We start from the raw sequence: 24890 nt of genomic DNA, 5'->3' as shown, positions 1-24890 counted from the left end.
ATTTAAAAATCAAATAGATTCAAACTGGTTCTTCCAGCTAAGCTGCGGTTGCTAACAGGCCCTTCAGAATAAACCTCTACCTATTAAAGCGTTATTGTGATTAAAGTAGCTGCATATACATGCTTCTCTGGAGAAATTACATCAATTTCGCCCTTAAATACATTAATAAAACAAAAATCTACATGTTACCACTTTGTCAAGGTTACAGGAAAGGTGACAGTTGCAAGGAAAGAAAATGCTGATCTGTTAATTCTTCCCCCTCCAGCAGTGTGAGAAATGTAGTAATCTGCTCGCCTGTCCTCCATCAGACACGGTCTTCTGTCAGATTCCTGCATGGACCGTGCAGGGCAGGGTGATGGGCTTATCATATTTCTGGACAGATTAGGCAAAAAGGTTGCGCAAATGCCAAAGGCACAGGGATTACAGGTCTCAAATATGGCGAAGAGTTTCTTATGCACTTTCTTGAAGATAGGAACGAGGGCACAGACATGGTGAGATTTACTTGTCTGGTGGATTAGTTGTGGGAGAAAAGAAAAAAAAAGTCCAGAAATCTTGATGGATCAAGATAAGTTAAAGGATGTTTGAAAGATCCGTTTAAATAGATAGTAACATTAAGGCTAATCAATTTAATCCAGAGAGAAAAGTGACTGGGAGACTTCCCTCCCCCAGTTCACGGGTCTGAATTTATACAGGAAATATTTCTTATGTTTTCCTCCCGGGTGCCAGAATGATTTCTGACCTCTGTCAGGCTAACTGACTGTGTTCAATCTGAGAAGAAATGAGGCACATGACATCTTGTTCCAAGGCAATAACACAGACAGACTATTACATGGTTTACTTTTCTGAAGCAGTTACTCGATTTTAAAAACCTCTTGCCCTCCTGACTCCTTCCCCAGCAAAGCACTTAAAAGTACTAGTTAACTAAGTGAAACCAAGCCAGGGGCAGTGCAGAGGGCCCTGTGCTTAGCTTTGTAAACAAAAATATGCAGACATTAAGACAAAGTGTAATTGAAGTGAGATGCAAGGTCACTCACTGAGACCGCAGGGAAGCGATGCCCAAATACACCAGCTTGGCTCTTCGCTTCCTTGTCATCAGCCATGGATGCTGAGCCAGGCAGTCAGCAGGAGCCAGCCCGAGGCTTTTGTTGGCTTATTCCTTGCAAGGAATATCCAAAAGACTTTGCAGCCTTGGAATTTGGCCCTCCTCTTGTTCTCACTACAGTAAAGCGGAGGGCTGAATGAAAGTTTTGTTTGCGGCTTAAATAACTGGTCTTTCCTCAAAAGGCATATTTGGGTGAGGCTGAGTCTCTAAAAGGTGATCTTAACCCTTCCCAGCATCACTGGTGAGGCCTGGGAGTTTCATGACTGCCAGTTTACCGCTGAAGCACTGCTAGGCAGTACCTCCTTTTCTCACTGCTCCTTTTCTTCTTTGCTTCTTTCAGATTGCACTCAAGTGCGCGGACATTTGCAACCCTTGCCGGCTCTGGGATCTGAGCAAACAGTGGAGCGAACGGGTCTGCGAAGAGTTTTACCGTCAAGGTCAGCCCCTTGGCGCGCGATGGTGCCCCTTTCACCTCGCCTTCCCAGGCGTTTTGTGTGGCAAGACAGGGGTAGTGTTCAGCTTGCCCAGTTTGCCTCGAAATCTCCCCCACGAAGGAGCTGCTGAAGGGATAATGCTGCCTGGTTTGAAAGGTGGGAAGGGAGAGAAGAGCAGCAAGTATTTCTTTGCCCTCACTGCCTCTGTAGCAGCCTCAGGCGGGAGGAAGGGCTGTGCTGTGCCCCGGCCCTTCAATTCATCTGGAGAGCCCACGGCTGGATTCTTCTCTGAGAACCCTCTGGTTACCGTTAGCTCTTCTGAGCTGGAGCGGCGCCAGGGCAACGCTGCGCCAAAATCCTACCACTGTCCGCTGCGTTTTATCTCACTTTTCACGCTCCCGCTACAACTCCGATGGGAGCCTTACCCTCGCTGTTTCCCAAATGCGGCACATTCTTCTGCACAGAAACGCAGAGAACGGGTTCGAACGCAGTTCCCAGCATGCCGAGCTCTTCTAATGCTGTTGAAAGGGCCAAAGTAGGCAAGCCAAAGCTCAGCTAGGACCTATTGCAAATGTTTTCAAACCCCTGCAGAGAGTGCAGTGAGGCAGGGTTTTTTTTAAACACGGTAATTACACTATTTGGCTCTATCTGCATAGGCAAGGTCATGCTGTGCTACAACACAGGGTGCAGCAGGGTTTAATCACTGTTAAATTCTTTGTTCGGAGCATCCTGAGAGCTGAAGGCAAGTGGTACAAACACTGGAAGAGCACACAGTGAAGTTCTCAATTCATTTAAAATTCTGCGCTATGAAGTTAGGCCACATTCAGGCTGGTACCTACTTAGTCCTAGTTAGTCCATAACAAGGACAAATAGGTCAGCAAGTTAATTTTCAGCCAGTGTTAGCTTAAGCTGGTGAAATGCCTTTGACTTTGTTGCTTTGGGAGTGATATAAGCAACTTGCTTAGATGCAGGTTTATTTAATCAGATATATAGTCAAGGCATAATTAATATCCAGCTCATGAGGGCAGGGCCCCAGTTGTGTGATACCTCACCTTTAGTGTATCGAGGGACCATGCTGAGAAAGACAGCACTCAACCTTTGTAAACTTAAGCTTTTTCCCCAGGACTCAAGATTTATTAGTATAACATCTAAAATATGCCTCTGAAAGGGGACACTGGAGCATATGAGACCAGTTAGAAGTGTAACAGGGAGAAAAGGAGTGTTTCATGTGGGAGAATATACAGAAACTGTGGTCACACTATCACTGGTGGCTGTATAATCTTGATAAGTGATACAAAAACCAATATTAAATAGCATGTATTCAGATACCATTGTCACTTTAAAATGTTATTACAGACTCTACCGCCTTACGCACAGTGCTGGGGCTTGAAGGTATTTTTTGTCACTAAGTTTAACATTTGAAAACCATAGCGCTCATGGTTTGATTTTTCGCTATAGATGGGGCAGATAATACCACAATTAGTGCCTTATTTAATCTTCCTCTGGAACACATACAAAGTTTCAACATTTTTGCATCAAACCTTTCTAATGCCGTTCTAATAGACACTCAGATCCTGACCTTCCAGTCATCTGGTGCATCTACGCTACATCTATTAGCAAATAAAATACACAACTCAGGTACGTTTCAGGGAGCACCTGATGCCTACAGCAGCTCCTAACACAAACCTTTCCTAGAAAAATACTTTAACTTGTTCTCAGATGTTTTAAAAGTCAATTACGAGCACAGGGTAAGTAATGCAACTTGATTTGTTTATATAAACCTGGAACTGGCGAGAAAGAAGTTTCAAGAAAATGGCTAATGTTTAAGCAACATTAATGATCAGTTTCTCTGGTGAGGTTTTAGAATTGCTTGGAAGGTTTTCCCCAGCCTGAAAGCTCTCAGCAACTAATTCACGCAGTTATTTTTGCAGCAATTAGAAGCATAAGAAAATTGACCATCATTTAAGTTCTTACCATGCAAAGGAAAATCTTATTTTTGCCAATTAAATGACTTGTTAATGACAAGAAGATGTTGATACACTTCAAGCCAGACAGGTCAAGCATTTTGAACCCAGAATACCTATAGAGGGGACATCACTGGAGTCACACACTCTTTTTTTCAGTTAAAAATGTTGGGAGGGGGTAGAGGAGAAGAGGAGGACAGTTGGAACTGCACATTTGGAAACGTGACAAACTTTTATTTTGTCTCAGATTGGCTGAATTGTTCCTTTTGATTGTTTGTGAAGCTAAAAATGTTGCCCTGATATTTTCTAAATATCTAATTAAAACTGAAAATGTTCTCCTCACATTGAAGAAGAAATTGCATGCTGCAGAGAGAAGAAAGGCAAAGCTTAAAAATGCACGTGGTATTTTATATGGAGCTATAGAGCCTGAGTAGCACAATAGCATTTAAGTCAAAACTGTCTATTAGTGGGGAGAAAAGATCTTCCAAACAAAAACAGTGGATTTAAAGCAAAATGTTTCTGGCTTGAACACGGTGTTTTGTCTGATCTAGCAGCTCCGTTTTCCTTATGGGGAAAGTTTTGCATAACCAACCCTCGCTACATTCTTATTAGGTAAATCAAATGGACAAAATGTTATTGTCTGAGGACAAGTGGCACATCATAGCTTGCACACAGGTAGTCTCCCTTCCCTCCCATACTGTAGAGGGGAAAGGTCCTGTACCTCGTGCAGTAACCGGGACTGTACCCTGGCACTGTCTCAGAGAAGGCGAAGAATCACAAAGGATGGATGTGTTGCATTCACAGAGTCAAACAACAACGAAAAACCCAAACCCCCAAACCTAACTCATTTACAGCAATCTTTGCATGGAGTAATTGCTTGCGTGGGGAAATGCAATCTCTCCAGCAGGACAAGTGACTGATGTCTGGATAGCAATGGGCAGATGAGACCCCCTAAGGTGTTTTTCTGCTGAATTCTTAACACGCAGCTGGCCCGTGGTCCTCTGTGGCCACTCCAGCATACACATGATCATTGCTATTGATTACCCTCCACTAAAAACATCTCCTGTCTTAGCTATATACAGACTCACAGAATGGTAGGGCTTGGAAGGGACCTTCGGAGATCAAGGAAGACTATCGTGCATGACCATTTCTGCACCTGCAGGAGTTTATAAGCATCTTCTCAATGCCAAATTTGGTCAATTCTGCAGCAGGAGCAATCTGAGGTGGCATCTAGAGTGAGCAGATCCCCCAGCCAGGCTGTTCTTCAGCAATTTGAGACAGACCTCAGGGCCAGTCACAGCAGGAGCTGCCTGCAGGAGTCTTCAGGGCTGCCCCAGATTTGCAGCTAGAGACCTGCTCCAGTTAGTCAAATACCCTGCTGTGAAGGTGACTAGGAGTCCAGCCAACCACTTTATTTGAAGTCTGTCTGCTGTCTCAAGTCAGTCCTGTGCAGATGACTCTCTGGAGACTTCCTGGACCACTCAGGGAATTAGTGATGTAGGTTCAGTGCAGCAGCCCAGGCATAGCCCCGATACCCACCTACACCACAATAATAAGACAAACTTTTAATTTCATCCTTTTTCCACGTTTATAACTCAAAGTCCATAGCTCTTGACACATGAACCAGTTGCCCAGGCCCATGCTCTGGCCCTTAGTAGTTTCTTGTGCAGATACAGCTGCAGGCTGCCGGGCTCCATCACGCTGCTCCTTAACAGCCGTTTTCACGAGCACACAGTAGCAACTCACACTACGGTACTAATGGAGACGCATTTCTTCTAAAATTTGTATTCTGCAATTTTCTAGTAGGAAGACATTTGAACAGTAAGTAAATGAACTAGAATGTCTTAAACCTCTTCCGTGTGAGAGAACCTGTTTTAAAAAATTAAGGTCCTCAGAACACGTAAGTGCTCAGATTTAATGTGCATTCAAAAGTCATCTTTCCTTAGAGAGATTTTCAGTTTGTATAGATATTCAGTTTCTCTGATACCTAAGAAGAAAAAGTCCAAAAATGGAAGGTATTTAGACATTTAACATGGTCATCAATGGTGGAAAATTCCAGCTGCTCCAATCCACACCGTTGCAGTCACTGTAAGAGTCTGGTATAGGTACAGAGAAGAGATAAAAGTGCCAGAAAATTATTTTCTCTCTTTTTTTTTTTGCTGCAGGAGACCTGGAACAAAAATTTGAACTGGAAATAAGCCCCCTTTGTAATCAGCAGAAGGATACAATACCAGGCATACAGATCGGTAAGTATTAGGTTGATTCTCTTCTCTCCTTGTTTATCTGAGTATGGCACAAGCTCAAGGAGAAACTTTTCTCTCCCTGCCTCAATCTAGTTGTTTTAACATTAAGAACTGTGTGTACCATGAGAGTCATGATTCACACTCTAAATAAAAATGTTCAAAAAGAAACCTATCATCCAAGCCAAACATTCAATAGAAAGACAAAGGAGTTGGTGCATGACATAGGGGAAAAAAGGGGCCATTCTAATATCTGTGGAGAAAAATTGCAGCCAAGATGTGATTAAACACCGGTTACTTTCTAGTCTGAAATCTCCTCAGAGCAGCATGCTGTCGCTCACAAATTTTACTGTTACACATACAGATAGAGCCGTAACGTGGCACGTGCACTGGCCAAAAGCTGTGCATTTTAAAAGGAATCGGTGGCTGCTTGAGGGTTTATTGTTATTTTTCGTCAGGGTTTTTGCCATTTGTATTGCTGTATCCTCTCGAGGCACTCTATGGGGGAATGCACTCATGGAATGAATTTGTTCCTCACCCTTTGTCCTTTGTGTGTTTCCCCAGGGTTCATGACGTACATCGTAGAGCCGCTCTTTGAGAGGTGGGCCCAGTTTACAGGCGATACCCCCCTATCTGAAAACATGCTAAACCATCTCAGGAGGAACAAGGCCAAGTGGAGGAGTTTGCTCCACAAGCAACACAGCAGTAGTAGGAGCAATGACCACTCAGGTCAAGTGACTGGCAGCCAAGAACAGACTTTAAATGAAGAAGAGACTCCTTAGTGGCAGCTTTGCACTTTTCTTTATAGCACTGCTATCTCTGTCTTGATCACAGCAGCAAGCAAAACCCCGGGGAGCTCAGAGCCTGTTGTCAAGACCGCGGAAAGGGAAGAAATGGCAAAGCAGAAGCTGTAAGGGTCCTCACGAACAAGCCCACGGTTCTGCTGGGTTCCTTTCTGGATCTCCTTCACGTTCCTCTCCCCTCTCTTCCTTCTGCGCATGCCTGATGCCATTCGTCACTTCTGATCACGAACTGCCTGAATGCAGAGTCCCAGTCAGCAGTACTTAAGCCGGGCCGGTTACGGCTGCCGTGAAGCAGGGAGGATTACTGAGGGAACAGGGGAGACAGAGGCATTCTTGGTTATATATTCATTTACCACGAGTCATACTGTGACATATGTATATAGGCCCAGAGCTCCATACGGTTTCCAGGCTGGCAGCTGGGCTGCACATTAAACCACCAGCATCTTCAGCATCCAGGGGACACTGGCTGAGTGAGACAGCGCTCGCAGAGGGCAGAGAGAGTCTGGTTATTTTAGTAATTAAAACAAAAACCTTTTTAACTTTTGTATTCTGTGCACTAAACAACAGATCTATAAACCTTGGACTGAAGTTACTCTCCGTATACACATCTCCAGTGTAACAAGGCTCATTTTGGTAATCATTTTTATGCCACTTTGGATAAAAGACGGGCATCTTCTCATTGCAAGGAACAGCATTCCCTCGCAGCCGAAGGGAAGGTGTTGTACAGTCTAAACCTTTGAAACACGAACAGATCTATCTTTTGAGTACTGTTTCAAGTAACATGTTTATATTCATATGTGTACATTTTCTGTAAATACAAAGCGCTACTGATTCCCATGCCAAAATACTGGAGTACTGTGGGATTGCTACCTGTAAAAACATTGGCACTGTGAACAGAATACTGTTAGTTTTAATACAAGAGGAAGCGTTTGTAAATATGGTATAGAGTTTATTAATATACACCATTGTTTGTGGATAAAAGCCTTAACTTTTAGCATCCTTCATCTTCTGATAGCTGCCAAAATCATATGATCACAGGATACGATTCTGAACTGCCTTTCCACTATCCAAGGTGTATCAAAGGTCATTAAGGAATGAAGTCTGCAGGATAACTTCTTGAAAACTTCAAACACATTCCATATGGGTCCATGTTATTAATCCATGGCACCTTGCACATTTGGTCTAGGCAAACGTTTCACAGAGCCTGAGGTTTTAAGTCAAAAAAAACAAAAACAAAACAAAACCCACAGCGACACCACGTAATTTGACAGTTCAACCTGATTAACGTTTATTCAAGAGCGTGAATTTTTATTAAATAGCTTAGTGATCTACAAAGCACGATGTTCTAATAGTTCTGGAGCCCAGTTGTTTTCTCGAGTGATGTTGCAGTGTAGCTGATCTTTTCCCCACATTCCCTCCTTAGATAGCCAGCATTGAAATGCATTTGTATATTTCTTTTCATTACAAAAAAAAAAAAAATACTTCAACTGACTTTTAGATCAGTCTCACTCAATGAAGGGAAAAAAAAAAAAAGAGGTTGCAGCCAGACCATTAAGAAAAATCGTCTTAACTATTGCAGCAGCTGAGGAATTTTCTATGGTCTCACCTTTGTAAAAGATACATGGCCTTCTCTGTGCCACAGAGAACCTCAGCCGAGTTAGTCTTTATACAACTTTCCTTAAGCTTCCATCGTTTTAATGAGATTGTATTCTCAGACACTACTGCCTTGTACCAAAGTGATTGCCCAACTCTCCCCTGCCCCCAGAAAAATTAATTGCATTCAGGTAAAGTGCAGTGTTGTTGTAAACCCCCAGCACATCAAACCTACGTAGCTGTTTTTCAAAAGAAAAACATACAAAAGAAAAAAACATACAAAAGAAAAACCATATAATCATGGTTGCACACGAATACCTTGGAGAGGCCAACAAAGAGCGAGCTATTTAAGAATTTGGTGTTTGAGAAAGATAATGTTTACTCATAAAAGTGCAAGGGGAGATAAGGTAGAATTTTTCTCAATTACAGCGAATATTGGCTTGATTAGACAAAGCGGTCATGCTCATAAAGGTGACTAATATGTTTAAAGGTAAATAAAAAGCTTACATTTTAGTAAAAGATGTTTCACTCTACTAATTCATTGGACACGTCTCTTCAGAGAAAGAGACTGAAACCCAGTGAGGTGGGAAGGCAGAAATCACTACAAGAACACAAAGCATCCCGAGAACGATGTTTTTCGCCTCCTCTACTGCTTTGTAAGCTATAAGCAGTAGAAAACATTCTTCTTCCTCCCTCTTCTAAATGCGACTCACATATTAGAAGTACCATAACAAGCAAAGAGAGAGAGTCATAGTAGAATAAAATTATTTCTAACTACAGGACATAAATGTCTTTTTAACCACCTGATGGGGGGGGGGGCAAGAGCATCACCGCTTTGCAGCTTTTTAGGTGTATCTTTCCTTCTCCTGACAGATTTAGGACAATTATTAGAACATTACGTGAGCAGTGTAATGTGCTGCTTAGAAGCACTTAAGTACACACAAAAGGATATAATTTCCCTTGTTTTGTCTTTTTACTAAGAAATGGAAGCCATTTTCCATCTAGTTCAAAGAATTTTTTTAAAATTGTTCTGAAGTTTAGTTAAACAAACACGGTGTCTAGCAGCATAAAAAGCTCTTGACAGATACATTGTTGAGATGTTTCTGAGGAGCTTCCAGAAAATAGGTCCAACAGGAAAGCTTAGGTACAAATCAAGTTTTCTTATAGCTGCAATAAAACCAAAACCTTCTTCTGTAATTAGAGCTTACAGGATCCATTATAAGTCTGCTCTTACCAGGTTAAAACTTCCCAACTTTGAAAAGCTGTTGAAATGAAGAGGTTGTGGGGGGTTTTGGTGCACTGAGCATACTTGCGAGATTTCAAACCACCTTGTCTAATGAAACAATGCTTGAAATAGGTTCAGGGTGGCTCCAGAAATCCTTCTCTACTTGCAAGCCAAACCCATTACACAAGTTTGGGTCTGGGCCAGTTTGCCTCCGGTGCTCTAGACAAAAGCGTGCTGAAAAGGTCGCCTCTGGCAGGAAGATTCCCTGGGGTCGTATTTAACGCAGAATGTTACCATTTGATTTCCCATAGAAGAAGCCAAACCATACCCAATACAGCCAATCCAACAGCACCAGTGCTCAGTAGATGCAGTTGAGATACATATTTGTTATTCTCTAGTTTGGAGGACATTTCTGTACTGGGATTTCTCCCCAGGTTGCCAACAGAACGCTAGATGCACAGAACAGAAAAACATTTGTGCAGACAATACAGATTTCTGTCCTCTCAGCCCTATCATCATCAGCCACAACAGCCCTTGTACAACATTTTTCTTTCTTACTGGGCCAGTGCAGCTAAAAGATTCTGAAGTTAAGGAAAGAAGTAGAAAACTGCTAGAAGCAGAAGTTTACAACGCTTTTATGCCCCACAAATACAATGCATTTGATTAAAACCTAGTTTCTTTCAATGCAGATTTCCTACCATCAAAGAGGACAATTCTACCTAAACAACTGTAACAATAATAACAGTAAAAGAAAGTGGTGATAAGGGAAACTTTTAGGCCGGTTAAAATAATGCATACACATGCATTTTCATTAAGTAAAGATTTTACCTACCTTTGGGTTTTTTGAGGGTTAGCATTTCAGGGGCAAAAAGGACTATTGAAAAAGTGTACCTTTGAAACACAAGCAGTGAGAGGAGCAGCTTAGATCAAGTAGAATCTATGGAGGAAAGAAACCCACCTAATCTGCAGTTGTAGGTAACCTAATCTACAACACAGGCCAATTATTTTTGTGTAAACTATTGGTTTTCATGGAAAAAAAATAATAAATCAGTCTCCCTGCATGGTCAGTGACAAGGCTGCTACCACAGTAAATGAGCTAAACCCTTTTCACACTGCATAGGTCTCTCACCAGCTTTTCCAATCTGTGGTTGAAATTTCTATTAAAAGTTTTCAACAAAACAGAGAGAATGCATACCAGCCCTTCCAATGGACTCTCCTCAGAAAGGAGAAACACTCCAAGTAGCTACAATTTTATTTTCAGGTATCAATCCGGGTACCAGCCACAATTTATAGCCTCATATTTTAAGGCACTCAGCTGAGTTGTCCATGAAATATTCCCATTCCCCTCCTGATGCCACCATCCCCCCACATATGGCCCGCCAAAAAAAAATAAATAAAAAAAATCAATACTTAAATTTGAATTAAGATCCTGCAAATTCAAAAAGCCCACCCCAAAATACAAACCCAAGGCAAACTCGTGCCATGAATATGTATCCAAATTACTTTGATTGGTGCAAACTATTATTCTATTGTTTGTTTCTATAATCCATCCAATATTTTAGGTACATAAACTTTAAGTGCAGAGCATAAGTTTGACTCGGATGTAAAATATATTCTGCTTATCTTTGAATTCAAGATTGTATATGTCATGTTTATTGTAAAGCATTTTATATATACATATTCACATATCTTATACAACTCTATGGGCCAAACACGGGTCCCACCCTCTTCACTGGGACCAAGAATCAACCCCCATATGTGCGTATATATGCCATATGCATCATTCTGAAAGGAAGCACTAGATTGTGTGAAAATGCTGTGACTGCTATGCAGTGATGCCAAGAGACTTAACTGTATCTTTTTTAACATACTGCTGTAAGTATTCATCATGTCAAAGAATGACAACTAATAAAAAAAAGAAAAAAAAAAAAAAAGAAGAATGAGGTGTCCAAAGTTCTTTGGTAGAGACAGTTGATTGAAAGCATCTCCTTAGTTTGCAGAAGACATTTTGGTTTGACAAAGCAGGAAGAGTCCTGCTGCATCCACCCTCCTGCTGCCTCTCCTTCCTACCAGCAAAATAATCGCTTTCCTAGTGCACTGTTTCTGAAAAGAACTTTTCTCTTACCCTTAGCGCTGCTGTAGGAATTTAAATGGAGTTACCAGCAAGACAAGTCTTTCCATATCTTTCTCATAAGCATACAGCAGAAGGATTTTCAAGCCCCAGGGAGAATATTTCCCTATTTAAGTATTTAAAGAAGCAGGAGTTGTCTTTTACTATTGTTTCAGTTCCAGTAACTAGTTTTCTGTAATATAATTGGTCAGTTTTAATATCCGTTTTCTTATTTCTCAGTTGAGGACCACGTTATATATGATATGTGCAACATGAGGCCTGTGAAGTTTAATTGAAAATATGAGAAGTACTGACATTCTCCGCTGATAAGTATCTCTAAGTGAGAAATACCTGATGGACATTTGATGGACATTTGCCACTGCAGGGACTCCTCTTCTTGACTTTGATACATTTCTAGAGCCAGAATTTATTTGTACCTAGAAGTCTTCAGTAACAACACTCACAATAGTTTGTGCAGCACAAATGCTGCAATTGAACTGAATATAGGATTTGGAAATATATTTGGTTTCAGTGTTATTTAGCCAATATTTAAGTTTACTTTCTTAAAATAATAAAACCACCCTTCAGAATCAGAAAGTGTTTTCACGTGTCCCCCAAATTCAAGCTGAATTGTAGAATGGATTCTAGAATGAAGCCCCTTAAAGGTCTGTCCTATATACGGATGGTGTTGTGATGGTTTCTCCAGGAGAAGTTTTACATAGTCAGCATTGGAAAACCACTCACAGTTTTCCACAATGGATTTAGCAGTGTTATTTTCCAGAACAGCTAACAATACATCTTCCTACTCTGCACAGGCACAGCATGTATGGATGCTGATGTTCAATAGTTCAAAGCAAGTAATGTAGACTAGCATGTTGAAATGAATCACTGAACTTCACAGCAAAAGAAAAATAATATGGCAATTCTTTTATCCTGGCCAAAGACTTAACTGTGGCTTAAAGCTTGAGTGAAGAATCTGAGAAATACAACTATTCATCAAGAAAAGAAGCAATAAAATATGCGCATGACAAACAACTACTTAGGTGATAGACACTCCTTTTCCCTAAAGGTGAGGAAGGCTGGGTCTCTCAAATATCCAATACAGTCCAGTCCTCTCCATCCTGACATGGCTGTAGTTACAGAATACGTTGGCTTTAGCAACAAGGCAGGCTTATGGTGTTCCCACTCCTGCACCTCTCAATCTTTCGGTGACATTGTGTTCAGTACAGTCTCAAACAGCTATTTAGGGACAGACAGAAAATGAACCACAGGATAGAAGGGAAAGGGCTTAAATTTGCTCTGCCATTAAAACCAGTGGATCACCTTACTATATCCTGGGCTAGTTTGGGTCTCGGGCAGAGTTTTACTAAACATCATGCAACAGCTCCATCCGTGACAATTGAATTTTGTCACCAGCAGCACCACTACCTAATAACTACCTTGGCTGTCTAAGCCGGGCCACGTAGGCCTAAACACACAAAGTGAAGTATCACAACAGCAGATGAATTTCATGTCAGACCATTTTGTGGTAATACACTTTAGAAAGAAGAGTTGAATCCTATACCCTACAGGGCTCTAAATTATTGTACTAGATTAGGAAGGGGACCTGGGTGTCATAAGGAGTTGTAACTAAAATGGAGTATTAGAATTCACACAAACAGGGATAATGAGGAGTTGTACTATTATCTCCACCTCTCCCTACCACCCAGAGATAAATTCTATGCCTTAATTTTCATACTAATCACCCCTCTCTAGAAAGTGCAAGTACAAGAGTGGGAAGTGCAAAGCAGCGTGGCAAAAAGCTATTTGAATCACAAAAAAAAACTCCAGAAAGGAAAGACAGGGGATAAAAAGACTGTAGCTTCATCGGTACCACCTGTAAGATAACTAACATTTGGGCAAATTGCAAGCTTTTGTTTTCCCTGAATCAAAACACAGGTAAAACGAAGTAAAGCAATACATGTGGAAGTTGCTGCCACAAGAATACATTAATCTTTAACCACATAGCAAAAATTAAAAGAAGACTGAACATTTGTATGAACAAAGAGAAAATTCAAAGTTACAACCAAATATTAGTAAAATCTTAATCTTGGACGAAACATACTTTAAGACTTAAATCAACCTTTTGCTTAGAATGACGCTTTCATGACCTATCCATGCAGGTCAGCAGCTGTTACATTCCAAATCCAGAGTTTTTATTCGTGTGTGCAGAGGATTCCTATGAGCTTACCTCATACATAAGCGTATTTATTAAAAAAATATAGCTACCAAAAAGAAAAATCTAGAGCTACCCCTACACATGCCTTATTTCTATAACACGACCTATCAGCATCTGGAGACAAGCTCAGAGCTTCAGGCAATCAAAATCCAAAGAAAATAGGAAGTACTGAAACATACAGTCGATTCAGAGACAGATTTAACAAGAATGATAAACTATTGTCCCAAAGATGACTCTTTTGGATCTTTCATGTTTTGCATTGGAGAAATATATTTCAATTAAATCTTTAGAAGGAGGGGAAAAAAACCATTAGTATCATCATCTGAGACTCCAAAACACAAGTGGAATGACTTTGTTTAAAATGTACTGTTTTTCTGGGACGAGGTTCCACGTATATGACAAGTACTTCAGGACATTGCCACGGCCTTCTATGGTACCTATGCACAACACATTTCCCCTCAATGTAGCAGAAAAGTCAACACCAGCTGTTCTACCATTCCTGCAAGCAACATTGAGGATTGGCCCTATTCACCATGCGCTTTGAAGCACCTTTTATCAGCACTAAGGCCTAATGAAGACACATGCACCTGTGTATGCTAACTGCCCGGACTCCCACATTAAAGGGAGTCCTTCCTCAACAATGCTGCTACCTGAAGACTGCCTATGTAGAGACAGATATTAAACAAACTAATAAACATAATTAAATATGTGAAGTTGGATGGGTACTTCAGCTACTCAAAACAGCTAACTGACATTGGTACCTTGTTTGCTTTAAGCGTATAAAGGTGCATACAAAAGTTCTAACATAGCAAATACACTTTCTACGTTTACCTTCACGGTAGATCCAAAGATAACACACATACATACACTAATTACGTTACCTGAAGGTATTTGTGGACTGAAGGGAAGAAACCTGGATGAGCTGCATAGTCTACTTCCTTCTGCAGTCAACCCTCGCAATTCCTTGGTGCTCTCTGTCTCAGGAGTCACAGCTGGAGATGACTAAAACTGATCACCAAGCCCCCATTTTTACCTTCTTGAATCTCTTGCCCCCTGCTCACCTTATTATGATCAACTTCTCAAAGATACCAACTAGTCATAAGCAAGACAACAATAATTTACTTTGGGGAAGTATGGTATTTATTTAGTATGTTCCCAATCATACGTTACATACTTTAAAGAGTGGAGTGGCTTGCCCTCGCCCCCAAAAGAAAGGCGGAATTCTTCCTTCCCTGAAATGCTCTGGATTGAGCTGGAAGAGAGAAAGGTTGAAGATTGCAGGGTATTTTCTGCAAGAGAGCCATAGCAAGAAGCTCACAGCTCACTTGGAGAACGCAGCAAGTAAAAATTCTAGCGAGGCTTTGCTGTCACCTAGACGTGAGAGGGGCCTAAGAGACTTCGCCACAACTCAGAAAGGTACCGAGTTAAGTGGAAGCAAGCACTCGTGTGCAAGGACACAACAGAGGATGAAGAGTTACTTCCAACCCTCTTTTTATTTTCTGTCTTCCTTGGTCATTTCTGAATTTCGCCTAGTTAAAACTATGGAGGTTTTATTGTAATAAAACCTGGCTTTTTGATTTCAAGAGAAACATTTTCCCAAGTCTCAGGTCAGCTTCAGTTCCTGTCACACTTCTTATTAAGCACATTTTACAACAGTATGAAACCTAATTTTTTTTTAGGAGACTATTGTATACAGTTCGGTTTCCCAGTTTTAAGGACTCATAGTTTAGTTAAAAATATTACGATTAACGTTTGCTTAGGAAGGAGTGTAGGAAAAGTGTCTGAACTTCAGCTGTCTTTTTTGCCAAATCCTCCATCTGCCTGAGACCCAAACGTATCACAATATAACCTCGCATTACCAACAGCCCTCATTTTCCTTCTGAACAGTTCCACTACAGAGGCCTACATGTTTGCAGGCTTTGAAATATAAACTGCTAACAAAATCACCTGGCATTTTGACTGTTACCACTCAACAGTCACATTGTACATGTAATGCTAGCTAAAGGTGGACTTTATTTATTTGCACTGTGGTTACACTTTGGAGCGCTCTAGTTCTAGACCAGGGCCCCACAAGGGACACCAACACTGCTCCTACCACAAGTCTTCACAATACAAATAATTTAGTAACAGATTCGTGTTATTTCAAAGCTCAAGAAGAAAATTTCCACCGGTCCTGTAGAGAGCTAGATGTGAAAGGAGAGCATTTACTTTAACGATAAAGAAGCTAAACTTCTACAGTTTTGTGGAAAAAGTCAACTGATCAGCTCTAAGAAGTACCTTAGAAGAAACTGTACCTTCTACCGGGTTTTGGGGGGGAAAGAGTTTACTCCTTCACCAAGCCAACTGCAGTTCTTTCTTTCTGGTACATCAGTGACATTAATTTAAGGGGGGAACTTACATCATCACTCTTGAGTTATTTGACAGCTTCAAGTTTTGCCTGTGGGTGTTATATTACTCTCAGGGACATCTCATATAATAATGCAGATGTCGGTTTTCAGCTGGCACAGCACTTCTACAAACTTAAATTTTACTGAGATCCATGATAGCATAGAGTCTTCTTAAAGCTTGAATATCAGCAAGGAGTTTGCACCTTCAAGAGTAACACAGACTCCTCCTGCTGTGAAACTAAAAGTACTTTTGAAATGTAAAAGATTTAATATTTTTAGTAAGAAGTGGTCTCTGCAAGGCAACACGTGATAAATACATTAGAAAATAAACAAACCTTAAAACTGCTCTGCAGAAAATAATGTAAGTGAGAAAGAAGGAAGGCACCATTGTCAAAAGGTAACTCAGCCAAGAAAAATCTGGTAGAAAGCTCCCCTAACCATTTCATATATCAGAGACCTGAGCTTTCACATCTAATAAGCCTTGATCACCTAGATATCAGAAGCCATAGGAGGGTTTTGTTTGTTTGTTTCATTCCATAGTTGGTTCACTGTAGAACTGGCTTTGGGTTCTACTACAGAGAAGAAATAAGTAAGAAAGAGTCACCACTTCCCACCATGGATGTCATGTTCATCATTGAAACGCACTCTCATTTAAATTATTTTAGTTTTCACTTCCTGCCACTGGTTAGTATTATGTTTCTCTCTGTCAGAGAAAGAGGCTTTTCATACCTCTTTTTTTTTTCCCCCTCTTCATGCATTCAGACAAATCAGGTCACTGAAAACAGATTTTCCATTTCTGAAAGAATACAGCAGCAAAACCTATAAATTTGAACAAAACTCCATTATAGTTTTCCAACAGACTGTACGAGAATATACTCTGTTTCTGAAGACCTAACTTACTATGGCATTATCATTATGGCTTTGTGCCATCATTCCCATCTTCATTATTTCTCACAATGTAATTTCTGTTTTTAATGATCCACAAATTTCATCACTTATTTCATTAATAAAAATATGAAACTGCATTAACCTAGAACCATTCCCTATAACCTTAGTAGAAATACTTCCTTTCAATGATTACTATTATCTGCTAGTTAATCAGTTCTACATCCATTTAACATATACTTTTTGGATAATATGAATGCTATATTTTAATTTACACTCTTCCAATATGGCTATTTTTGTCAAAGATGATTTAGAAGTTCTGCTTTCCAATAAAGTCACATAAGATCACCCCTGTTATCCAAGTATTTAAAAATACGCAATAGGATCCCATCACACAGATTTTTTGCCTAGAATTAATACATGCTAATTGACCTATAGTCACCTGGTTTACCCCACTTTTCTTAGACAGAAAACTTAGATGTCACAATAATTTTCTGAATTCCTGTATTACTTTAAGGTTTATTCAAAGTGAATATTAAAGACCAGATATGTCCTTTGGTCAACTTCTTTACAACTTGCAGATTCAAATTCCTTAACCATCCTCAGTTTAAAGCTTTTTCTAGCAAGCAGAGTTTAACTTATTCCTCCATTAGAGAATTACTTTAGTAGTAATTAATGATCCTGCTTTTCTTGAAGTAAATACTTTTCACTTTTCCCAAAAACTATCCAATTCATGAGACTTTGATTCTTGTTTAAGCAACACAACAGCAACAATTTCCAAATGGAAGTGCCAGTGACCACTACCAGGTGTGACGTTCATGATCCTCAACTCGTATCAGGTCAACGATTCACGGTTATTGCGCTCAGTCAAGGTCTGGCCACACACCATTTTCTTCAAAGCTACTGGGTCTTTACTGTAAGGGACACCTGTATGCTGCAGAATGAGAAAGGACTCAGTTCCACCATCAAGATGCAACCTCCTTCATCCATGGCTTTTATTATGCCAGAGAGGTGGGGAAAGGGGGAGCACAGGGAAGAAAAAGATTTGTCTGTGGGTTTGTACAGATGTGTAGAAATAGCACAAGTTTCTGCGGGTTCCCCAGGCAACTACTAGCTTAGAGAACTGTTAACATGCTTTTCTCCTAGCAACAGCACCAAGAGCTTACAAAGCATGAATCGGGTTCTCCTGAATTCTGTTTATTTAGCTCACTATATGTTAATATTTCTTTCTTTTATTTGTGACCTCAAAATTCTAACTCAATTTTAAAAATCATGGTACCAGTGACCCTAGGTTATAGAGTAGATTATTTGGTAGAGATCAGTCTCACTAGCAGCCTCATTGTTCTAACATACTAAATACAGTATACTCTTCAAATTTTAAAGAAAAGGCTACTTTTCAGAGTACTTTTCCACTACTGAGAAACAATGGGACTGAAGAATTACTACAAGTTTAAAAAAAAAAAAAAGAGATCCTGCAGAAACATAGCAAGTAAAACCTTAATATAATTCACATATGTGCAGACAGTACATATGAGAGGAACAGAAGTCATAAGAAACAAACACAACAAGACGAAAAACATTTGAGTGGTCAAATGGGCAGATAAGGAGCAGGGGTTGTTGGTAAAGTCTGCATTTCACTTGAGTCAAATCGAAGCCCAGCTTCAAAGTAGCTATTTTTACTATCACAAAATACTGACTTTCAAATTACTTTCCCACTGTACATGCTGGTAAGGCAGCTCCTACCTTAACAAAATTAAAAACAAGAAGATTGAGCTTGACCTCTATTCAGAAACACTTCCTCAAAAGCAAGGGAAGAGCACAACAAAAACAGCCTGGCTTATCAAGCCCGCCCCAAGAGATGATGGTCAAATGTGGTCTATAAGTCAAGCAATACACCTACCAGAAAAGTGTAATGGAAAAAGACGACTAAAATACCAGCCAGACAAAATTAAATAAGAAACAACAGAATATATGTACAAAAAAGCAGTATTCTAAAGGACAAAAAACCCCTCACTTCATCAGAAGAGCACACAACCGGCCTCTCTGATGCATACCGCTATTTCAAACATTTTAACACAGATTCCTACAGCTCTCACTATCAAAGAACAAAACAAATACTCACAGGCTGTAAACTATAAGGTGACAATGCATCAAACAACTGTAAAGCAACAATAACACATGAAGAAACTAAAACTAAGCTTACTTTGAATTTCTTCCTACTCCTCTGTTATACCAGCAGCTGCTGCTCAGTGGCAACTGCCTCCCAGCATATACAGCTGCTGGGTTACGGCGTAAGAACTAGAAAGTAAAACAGAGAAACGGGAACAATCAATCTAGTTTAACTTTCACCATTAAGTAAAACGCAGAATACTAAAGAGGAAGCACAGATGGCAGGAACAGAGATCTTAAATGTAAAACTTCTCCACAGTTCAAGGTGACATGGTGGGTAAGATATTCCTTCTTTAAAATACGTAGCCAAACGCTGCCTTTAGTTCCACTCCGACAACTCAACTGAAGTCGATGGCTATGCAGAAGCGTTACTGAAGGATGAACCTTGCCCAACCCTGCAAATGTAACCTACTCAGCTTTATGAATGCACCTAAACACATTCAAGTCATTGTTTACATGTGAAGAGCAAAAAATACGTACGCTTACAGGAGCAGAGTATAATCTTTTACCTGAAAGAAAAATGTGAATTTTTATGCCAGATGGTCACTTTGACTTTTAATCAGCAAGCAGCAGTATATTTTCACTTGTATAACCTAAAAGTTATTTACACAAATGCCTACAATTCCGTGGGAACGCTCATTATGTGTGTATTGCACCACAAACAGAAATTTTCTCCAACAGTCATTTTAAGTGGGATATGAGAGAATAATTCCTCTGGAAAACCTCACTGCCAGATGAAGCTCTTCTCCAACTCACCACAAAATCTTTTGTCTGTTCTCCTAGATGTTAAATGTTTGAGAAAATTGAGTCGCAGATTTAGTTTGCGGGTAAGAGAATAAATTAGCCTGGTGTTGACTTTTTACTAAGCCAGATACACATAAATATATATAACACTAGTAACTTAGAAACGCATACCTCTACAGTTTAGTAAGTACCACTAAAAAGATAAAAATATAAAGGAATTAAAATTTTGCTATTAGACAAAGCAAAATTTCTTTTAAGATTTGCAGCATAGATCTGATATAACACTGCTCTCTGGTGGTTAAATACATGCAGTTCATCTGCAGAATTTATCGGCCCTTTATATCAATTATTTTCAAATATATTTTATTCTAAGACGTTTTTTGCTGATTAGGGGTTTGCAGCAACCAGTGCCAATGCCACCCCTGCACACTGTGCTGCTACCTCTCTGTTTCCTGAAGAGGGAATTTAGGCTCCTGCTTTTGGTTCTCTGATCCATTGAAATTAAAAGCCTAAATTAGGCTCAAACAAGAGGTATGAATACTTCCATCCCAGTAACAATCCAAATGAGAGTCTAAACACTCCTGCTCACGTACGTAAATAATCTGCTTTTAAAAGTCTCCTTCAGCCCTCCAGGCAAATAGCCTGAATAAAAATGTAAGCAGAAATTAAAATGTAAAGAGGACTAGAAACATAGCTGGAACAAAAGCACCACATTGTTTTTCTCTCAACATGCATAAAAAAGTAATCAAATTCCCATTGCAGAAGGAGAGATCCTGCTGACCGGATTATTGGGGAAAATAATGAATGTCAAAAGAAGGGCCTTTTGATTATTAAAATTGCTTATTAGAACTAATCCTCTAAACAGAGAACACCATGGAAACTAATGTCTAGCACAATCAAAAATCTCTCAGCTAATTAGCTAAATAATAGCTAGATAAAAGAGAGTAAAGTTGTGATACTGCAATGAAACTACTATTCCAATCTCCAAGTACAAAACATGTAAAGAAAAAGATCTCTTTAGCAACACAGAAGGTTTTGGAATCTTAATTTTTTGTTAGGGTGGCAAGTTCAAACATCTACTTTAGGGGCTTCCATATACATCTGAATGGATTAGGATTTATATTCACAATTAAGTGACTTTCAGTCATTTCCTTCTTGTTCTGTTAAGCACATGCCAAGATCATTTACATGTAACTTAAAAATTGAGATGTCCCAACATAAATTAAATAACACGGACATTTGGGTTAGTATCAGTTATCGTATAGAAAGCTATTTCATTAATCCATGTCCACAGATGGACAGGCAAAACATTTATTTGACAAATAGTTATAGATATAAAAAGTACATTGAAAGCTGATAATAAATAGGAATTATTTCTGTCAGTGATTGGTATTAATGAGAGAAAATATTTCTGAAGCAAAAGAATTTATAAGAAATGTGGGCAAATAATACTGAAATGGACGAAGTACCTCCCAAGTAGAAGGACAGCCTTTGGCCACAACATAATTTAGGTATTTTTAAAACTATCACAGCGGTTAGACAGTGGGCCCCTAAATGAACTGGTCCAAAGTGTAACTATGGAGCATGATGTACATCATTATAAACCACTGAAACCCTTGCAAACAAGAGAGGAAAAAGCTCGTGAAAGACCCTTCCAGATTGTGTCTTTCACATTTGTCAATCAAACTGCAAGAAACAAAAGCAGAATTATTTCTACAGATGCAAACATTAATTCATGACTTGGAGTTTTTGTTTGGTTGGGTTTTGTTTGGTTTTTTTAAACATAACTCAAGTTTTTCTTTCTCACAACACATGCATTATCTTTTATGACTTTACAAGATTCCTCCTTTCCTTACAAAATCTCTTCTATACTTACTATCCAATACCTGTCCTTTTTTGCTATACTGTTTATAGTAACTTCAGCTTTGTACTTCAACAAAGTATTTTTAAAAATAATGAAAATTTTCCCTCTTCATACAATGGCGATTTTCAACAGGTATCCTGTTCCTTCTAGTCAAGCTATATGCTTCCCGTACAAATCTTTGAAATGAAATTGGACCATTTAAAGTACACTGAGTTTCTCTGAGGGAAGCTCCTATATCCCACTGTGGAATTTACTTACTTCCAGTTTCTCAGAGACAGAACTAACATTTGTTAATCAAGGCCAGGGGACTTGCTGACAAACCAGATGGTTCAACTGTGCTTTATTGTAATACCCCCTCTCTTCTTTTTAACCTATTTCTTTTATCCCCTGAGGATTAATATTCTCTCTTAATAATCCTTGAAGGAATCTTGAAGGAGATAGTGACCACGAGAGTCTGACTACACCAACAGAGGAAGAAATATTGAGACAAGAGCGGCTGGTGAAATAACCAAATGGAACAGAACTGCAATATATCAATTATATAAACATAAGACGCTGCATACAAGCAGTAAGGCAAGAAAGGAAAAAAATGAGTACATTTATCAAAGAAACAATACAATAGCTTCACTATTAAGTTATACTTAATTATGTAAGTACTCCAAAGATACAACCAAATTAAAAGCACTTATCCACCTTGTGTAAATTTTATCCACAACAAAGATTTTCAAAACAGTTTTGCAGGGAAAAATTAACAAAAGTATAAGCTGCAAAATGAAACTGAGAAAGGATAGTATGTCCTTTCAAAACACCTTCAGACACAGAATCAGTTCAGTATTTTAAAGCCTCAAATAAAACCACAAAAGCAGGTATTTTAGCAGGAGTTAGTGCCCTGATAATTATTAACTGCCTTGTAAATCTCTTTTGGCTACCATTTAGACTCTACAAATTGAGTTATGAAAGTTTACTTACAGGCACTTTGAAAGAATTTGGTAATTAATGCCTAGACTAACACTTCAAGGAAGTTTCAAGAATCATTTTCTGTATCCGGCAATAGTTCTCCCAAACAAGGTATAAGGGAAAAGAACGGCCTGTGAGCTGACACGTGAGCAGAAGTTTATGAGATGGCAGGTGCTAGCACTGAAAAACAAAGAATATAAAGCAGGATAAAGTAAATACGTATATGTAAAATTCTGCTCGGTTTTACAGTTTTGGTCACTATCAGTTTTCAAATTCTAGAGGTTTGTCATTAAAACTTTAAGAGAATCAGCAAACCTTCAAAGCTGCATCAAATTCCTAAAGGAACCGCTGCTCCACATCGGAGCTTAGCACAAATACTGAGACATTCCACCTGCTTTTGAATATTGGGTAACTTATTCTAATAGTGATTTTAAAATAAGCTGCTAATACACTACAGTGAAGAATACCATGAATTGTTTCTACTTATAAAAGAAATTAGATTATATAATCATAACGTCTAAACAAATAAAAGTGTTATCAAGCTATTCTTCACAAATGCCAGTGAAACTACACAAAAGACAATCTTTTACATAGCAGAACATTCTCGATGCCAAATGTGTTAAGTGTCATGAATATACATACCCAAGAGAAAAACAAAAATGTTCACACTAATATTGAGGACAATGCTATTCAGGAAAAAAAAGCTGCATTTTCTCACTTAGAATTGTAGAAAGGACTTGTATCTTAAAATAAATGAAAGTTACTAAATCAAATCATGCCATTGACTGAGGGCAATATAAGCATCAGATTTTCACTTCTAATTTGTGAAAAGAGGAATAGATTGAGGAATACATTCAATTCAATAGAATTGAATTCAACAGAGGAATAGATTCAATTCAATGGAATTAAATATTGTTGCATATTCTCTGCTGTGCCTTTCCCCAAAATCTCTGTACCTACACAGAGAGACGATGGATTATCTATCGGTTGCTCCTCACAAGCGGTGAGTAACTGGACAGCTCTTGTGTTTTATGGGACTTTGTCAGCAAACAGCGATAGTCCAACAGTTCAGGTAATTGTATTTATTAGTCTCCTTGTAATGGGAAGATCACTGATAGAGAACTCAAATCTCTTAGAGTTTCCCAGGGAAAAAAACTTTAAGAGTGCTCTTAAACAACCACTTTATACTTTCCCTTATAGCCTTATTAACTCAAAATATTTGAAGCATTTATTCTTGTTTCCAATTTAATCAATTAAAAAAAACCAAACACCACACAACTTTCATTCCAGAGACCTCCCCAGCAACTCCCGAAGAAGAAATCCTACCCAAAACTTCACCAGGAATGGCAGGAAAATAAGTTTTCCAGACTTCTTTAATGACAAGAAGGCACATCATTTGACAAGATTATTCCAGCAGACCACTAGAGCCCTGATTTTCTTGAGTCTCTTCATCCCCCCCATATCACTGCCACATCTCTACAAGTTGTATTGCCATTGTGCAATTCAGCCAAGGACCTCTTGTAAACAAGGTTATTTGTAGGTAAACAGGGCACGGATGCTTGGTAGGTATGTGTAACATTGGAAGCGACTTGAGGTTCTCCAAGTTGTTGATACAGACATTTTATTCAGAAGAAAATAGCATGACAAAGCTAAGTTTCCATTAGTTCTGAAAGGGAGAAAAATCTCCTCTGCAGTGGGTACTAACCTTTGCATTACTACAGATCCCTGTCTACGTTCTACAACTTAATATTGAAAAATTTTAGATGTAACTAGATGCGTCCCACAGACTTCTCAAGGTATACCAGGGCTCAATGCCTAACCTAATTTACATCTGGAACTGCATAAACCAAAAGAATCTGTTCTCTTAACATATGTAGGTGGTACATGGTTGGGGGGGGGATCACATTTCCCTCCCAAGGAAGTGGATCAGCTATACAAACTCCGTTACCACAAAATTCATATCAGACTTTGACACAAAAATCAGAGACAGTAGCCAAAAACCTGAAGGGTCACACACTCACTAAAATTTGCAGATGCTTCCGTAGTCCGACACTAGATCCTTGGTTTAAGAAGTAAAAGAAATTTCTAAGAGAATTCCCTTCCAAAATGAAAAGACACTTTCAAATTCAAAATTCCACTGCAAAATGTTCTTGTAGGCCAAATCTGCAGTTAAATGAAGAACCCGGGAAAGAACA

At 39.2% G+C, this 24890-nt stretch overlaps 1 protein-coding gene across 5 annotated transcripts in view; it reads left to right on the top strand.

Moving 5' to 3' along the window:
• PDE7B (phosphodiesterase 7B) overlaps positions 1–10542 on the top strand; it is a 179118-nt gene extending 168576 nt beyond the window's left edge. For all 5 annotated transcript variants that reach the window (XM_054197326.1, XM_054197325.1, XM_054197327.1 and 2 more), the window contains 3 exons: positions 1443–1539; positions 5666–5746; positions 6305–10542. In XM_054197326.1, coding sequence (XP_054053301.1) covers positions 1443–1539; positions 5666–5746; positions 6305–6522 — 396 coding nt within the window. In that variant the 3' untranslated portion in view covers positions 6523–10542. The remainder of the gene's footprint in view (positions 1–1442; positions 1540–5665; positions 5747–6304) is intronic.
• Positions 10543–24890: the final 14348 nt, after the last annotated feature.

The sequence above is a fragment of the Rissa tridactyla genome, chromosome 3 (genome assembly GCF_028500815.1).
Source record: "Rissa tridactyla isolate bRisTri1 chromosome 3, bRisTri1.patW.cur.20221130, whole genome shotgun sequence".
NCBI lineage: Eukaryota > Metazoa > Chordata > Aves > Charadriiformes > Laridae > Rissa > Rissa tridactyla.
Note: the sequence above shows the minus strand (reverse complement) of the source record. Positions and strands in the feature narration are given on the sequence as shown.